Source organism: Capsicum annuum, chromosome 4 (assembly GCF_002878395.1).
Source record: "Capsicum annuum cultivar UCD-10X-F1 chromosome 4, UCD10Xv1.1, whole genome shotgun sequence".
Taxonomy (NCBI): Eukaryota; Viridiplantae; Streptophyta; class Magnoliopsida; order Solanales; family Solanaceae; genus Capsicum; species Capsicum annuum.
Window position 1 is genome coordinate 9,954,556 of NC_061114.1, and position 5,705 is coordinate 9,960,260.

The window sequence follows — 5,705 nt, forward strand, 5'->3', positions numbered from 1 at the left end:
TCTTGTCTAGTGGGTTCTCCCGTTTGGTCTATAACATTGATGCTCTTGTTGAAAACTGATGATCCATGCGTGGAGCAGCGACTCAGAGTGGTGGTATGGACCTAAGAGGGGTGTCAATCGTGCCCTACGAGGTCGTTAGTTCTCAAGTGGGATCCACACGTGGGGCCATGACTCGGAGTGTGGCCTAGATCCAAGAGGGATGTTAGCCGTGACCAACGAGATCGTTGGTTCTCAGGCGGGGCAATTGTTATATACGAATTATCCAACATCAAATAAATAGAGAAATGAATATGCACAAGACACTTGTATTACTATTATTAATTTAATATAAACATCAAATAAATATATTTTTTTTAGATGAATAATCTCTAACCAGGGAAAGAATCTTTAAAAAGGAGGAAAAAAACACGTTTGTGTGTACCTAGGGAATATTGTCAAGACCTTGATTGCTTAACTGGCTAAAATAAATAAAGATTGGCATGTGATTGTGACAACTCAATTTTATTATTTATTAATTTGGGAATAACCAATAAAACAAATGACATTGTGATTCCCTAGTCCAAGTGATCATAGCAAATTATTATTGAATACCTCCCATGTATACACACACACACATATATATATGTGTGTGTATGTATACATGTATATGTATGTATGTATGTATGTATGTATATATATTTATATGTATACATGTGTATATATATGTATGTACATATATATATATATATATATATATATATATATATATATATATGTATACATGTATATATATGTATGTATATACATATATAAATAAATATGTATGTATATATATATACACAGGAAAAAAATTAGAATCAAGCTGGTTTTCAACCCACTTAATTCTTTAATCATTAGGCCAAGTGTGGAGTTGTTTTGAGTTCTTATATATGTGTCGTCGTCATCCATGACGTAAACGAATCGAATTTAAAAAGCATCGAAATGAAATAAACTATCCCTATAATAAGCTTTGTAGTATGTCCTAATATTCAAGAAAATAAAACAAAAAAAGAAAGACAAAATACAACAAAACTAAGAACAACATCTCGTATACATTGGAAAATAATAAGCCACTAGTAGCTGAGAGAAACCGCGCAACATCTTGTATAGGTTGGCCGGAGCTTAAAGAAGCACACGTCTATTATTTTGAACATGTGAAGAGATAAGCATCCAGTACCCCTCGAACTATGGTCAAAGTTGCTACGACACACTCCAACTTTGCATGGGTCCTATTACCCGTTGAACTCAATTTTAGCTTATTTTTGTCATCCTTTTGTGCTGACATGACACATTTATTACATAAAAATGACGCCCACGTCAAAGGTGCCACGTCAGTTAACAGATAAAAAGGGTGACAAAAATACACTAAAATTGAGTTTGGTGTAATAGGACCCCTGCGAAGTTGGAGTGTGTCGTAGAAAATTTGGACATAGTTCAGGGTTACTGGATGGTTTACTCAAACATATGAACGTATTACCATGTCCAGTTTGCAACTTTAAGACTTTCAAGCTTTCTTCAATGCCATCGATCTTGCGCGTAGATTCAAAAAAATTCCCCTATACAAACACAAAACGCGAAAGGATGTATCAATGATATTGTGAAATCATTGAGCTAATTCGATGAAGTTTGAACATATCGGGACCAGTATAACAAGTTAAGTAACAATGTAGCATACCAGCAACATGCCACAATGCTGTGAAAGATAACTCGAAACTGAAGTGGCACATACTGGTGATTAATCCAACCAACAACGGGCCAGAACTGCGTAGTTAGGAATGATTGATACAGCTATGATTCAGTATAGAATGTGAATAACGAAGTTCGGTTTTGAAGAAAGAAGGGGAAGTTAACAAACCGTCCAAGACGTATACTGCACTTTTGGATATTCCTTCTTGATATTAGACTTCACCTGGATCCAAGGTCTACCTGCAGTACATAACAGAGAATCCATCAGCCCAAAGCTTTGTTGTGTGTACATATGATTGTACTTTTTGTTTCCTGTTTTCTTCATTGTGAATATAAGTAACAGATAGTTTTTGCAGTCTTGATTTTTCGTAGGGCTATGCACGTAGGATGGAGTTTCGTGCGAGTGACTCATAGCTAGTAGATAGGATTTCTTTGGTGTAGCCATGATAGTAGTCATCGGGCTATGCATGTGGGTTGGAGTTTCATGCAAAGAGTTGTAGCTAGTAGGTAGGATTGCTTTGGTGTAGCCATGCTAGTAGTCATAGGGCTATGCACACAGGTTGGAGTTTCGTGCGAGTGAGTCGTAGCTGGTAGGTAGGATTGCTTTGGTGTAGCCATGCTAGTAGTCATAGGGCTATGCGCGTAGGTTGGAGTTTCTTGTTCGGAAGGTTTGGGTGAGGTGTCTGTTTTCGGTTAAATAGTGTATAGTACTACTATGTAGGTGTCTTATTTCAGTTATTTCATCTTGTTTCATGTTTTCTTACGGCTTTGTTTACTGTCTTTTTATTCTGAGAAGGGGGTCTATAGGAAACAACCTCTCTACTTCTTCGGAGGTAGTGTATGGACTGCGTACACTTTACCCTCCTCAGACCCCACTATGTGGAAACACACTGGGTATATGTTGTTGTTGTTGTTGTTGTTGTTGTGTTGATTTTTCGTAACATATAAAAGATGTAGTTTTTCAGTGCATTTGACTTCTTAAGAAACAAAAATCGAATTGGGATAATACGTAAACAGACACTCAAACTTGATCTCATCTAGAAAGTAAGCACTCCGACTTTGAGAAAGCACACTTGCGACACCTCAACTTTCGTCTCCACTATGTGGTTGAACACTCAAACTTACAAAATGAATCTAGACACCTCCGAAAGTTATGTGCTACTTCATCATCGAGTATCCATGAGACCTATGTTGCTTGGACTCTTCACTCTCAATGCCGCACCCGTGCCGGATCCTTCAAAACTGCACTACTTTTGAAGGATCCGACACGCGCCAGTCAATACTTTTGAAGAGTCTGAGCAACATAGTATGAGACAGAGTGGGGACGAGTTGGAGTGTTTAGCTGTCGGTTGAGACAAAGTCGAAACGTCTAAATTTGCATTCTCAAAGTTTGATCTTTTACGTGCTGGCTGAGTCCAAGTTTGAGCCAGAAGCACCATCTAGTCTGTGAAATAGTCAAGTTGCAAAGATGAAATACAGTTGTAGCTTAGGATAAAACTCACTTTCAATAACTAACCCATAGTAAATCATGAAAAGCAAGTTATTCCAAGGCGAAGATGTCACTTGTTCGATAACCACCTGAAACAATCAAAACGAACAACTAATCTGGTCATCGATCTTTCAGAGTTATCTCCAACTGGAAATACTGTGTGACAAAAGGATGCCAATGGTAGAATATCATGTGGGACTTTATCATATTTTACACGTGTCATACATGTTCCTTCTATTTCTCCAAGTAAAGTTCTTTGCATTGCAATGCCTATTGTGTTGGTTTGGCCTTTCATAAGTGGAGACAGAATAAAGCATCCATAATAAAGGCGTTTACTGTTACCAACGAAGAAGAAGGATTTCCGTTACCTTTTTTGCAACAATTGTTGTGTCTTTCTTCCCCTTGAAAAGTTTGTCGAGCAATAAGTGAAGAAAATGTCCGAATGGTCCAAGATAGGCAAAACCGAAAAGCTGCATGTAGTTATGTTAGCAGCCAGTGATAATCCCAGATAGCAACTTATACGCGTAAACATAATAGTACATACAAATGATACATGATTCATACAATAGCTGCCGCCACATCAGAAAAGAATCTCGAGATGGAAGTAAACCTGACATAGCATTGAAACTGGCCGGACTAAGCCTCGGAGGTTTCTGGCTATTGTTTGTTCCGTTTCCTTTATATGTAAGTGTTTTCAAGCATCATCTTCATATCACTGTCAGTTTACCTTTACCTAAAGGGAAGTTCGGTACACTAAAGCTCCCGCTATGCTCGGTTCTAGGAAAGGCGGAACAACAAGGGTTTATTGTACGCAGCCTTACCTTGCATTTCTGCAAATCAGTTTACCTTTGCGTATCTTTGTGATCTCTTTTATGCAGTGCACTACTAAGCTATGTTTCTCAGACCCTACAAACTGTTGCCGCACCTGCGTCGGATCCTCGAAAAATGCATAGGTTTTGGAGGACTCGACACGCACCTGATGTTACTTTTGAAGAGTCCGAGCAACATAGCTAATAAATAATTACGTTCCAGAGTCTAGATATAAGATCCCAACTTCTTTTAACGTTTTGACAAATTTGGATGTTCATTTTAGGCAAGGGTAAGCATATAAAGTAGAGTCCATAGACTTGACGCGGATGGTGATTCAATCCGGGAAAAGATTCTCAACAGGAAAAAGTAAAAACAACTGCAACATCCTTTGCAGCTCATACTCGAACCATTTCAACGAAAAAAATTATTAGCAAAAGTCATGAGACTCTTATATACGACCGGCAAGAAGGTTCATCAGACAACAACATTAAAGCGTGGTGAAGGAAGTTTTCCAACTTTTACAATCCAATTTCGCCAAGATATACCAGAAGGTTTCTGAATCGTAAAATAATTTCAGAGGGTCTACAGAAAATTTCAGTAAATTATGAGATGATCATCGATGACAGTCCTATAAGGATAGACTGAATGGATGTCTTTGTAGAGAATCATCTGGTGATGGTTTTCGACATTTTAGTACACTTCTTGTCGATGATGTTTTCCCCCACAAATACGAACAAGAAAATGCCTTACCAAAATAAACCTGGATGAGGGTACCGTTGGCTAGACTAAAGTTAAACAGAATGCTAAGAAGGAATTGTTCGCTTAGTCCGACTTTATTTCACCATGTCTTTCAGACTATACAGTATACGGGACTAGGACAGCGCGCTACAGTTTCAAGTTATCTTAATCAAAATAATCAGAATACCAAAAATTCGCAAACAAGATCAGGGTAGCGTCAGAAAAGTATTCTTCTGGTAGTCATTTGCGTTGCTTCAAGTAAGACGATACAGAATAAGAGGAAAATTAACTGTTGCAGGACCGTTTAGCTCCAGAAACTATCCTTATCAATAAGAGATGTTATCTAAAGATCATGTTTTTTTGAATCGTATTGATGAAAGCAGATATACCACGCTACGCTCATGCTCATATGAGAACTATGTTGCTCGAACTCTCCAAAAATGTGATTGCACCTGTGTCGGATACTCCAAAAATACACCACTTTTGGGTGATACGACACGCGCTCATCAGCAACTTTGAAGAGTCCGAGCAACATAGCATGAGAAGACTCTGGTGCAATGAAGGAAAGGAAAATAACAAACGTATTCAAACAATTACCACTTTAAGAAGAAGGCGTCTCATCTGAAGTTTCTTAATGCCAGTGATCTTCTGAGCCACTATATCGCTGATCGCTGACAAAACTGCAGCTGTTATCGCCTGCAATTATAAATCGTAAAATTTAGAAACAACAACAACATACCCAGTGTAATCGCACAAGTGGCATTTGGGGAGGGTGGGGTGTACGCAGACCTTACCTCTACCTTTACTGAGTAGAGAGGTTGTTTGCGATATACCCTCGGCTCAAGAAACATCGTGTTTCAGAACATGTTAAACTATTTTTTTCAACAAGGGTGGTGTTCATCCAACTCACACGCACGTCAACTAATCGACTGCATACTTGCTACCTCCAATGGGTGCTGTTCAT

At 38.4% G+C, this 5,705-nt stretch overlaps 1 protein-coding gene across 1 annotated transcript; it reads right to left on the reverse strand.

Annotated features, from left to right (window-relative positions):
* Positions 1-884: 884 nt before the first annotated feature.
* Positions 885-5,437, reverse strand: LOC107868316 (peroxisomal membrane protein PMP22; the record flags this gene model as incomplete). Its single annotated transcript, XM_047410677.1, is given in 6 exon segments — positions 885-1,574; positions 1,694-1,779; positions 1,874-1,944; positions 3,207-3,282; positions 3,562-3,663; positions 5,339-5,437. Coding segments are annotated over 6 exon segments (486 nt in total), but the record flags the coding sequence as incomplete, so codon positions are not given.
* Positions 5,438-5,705: the final 268 nt, after the last annotated feature.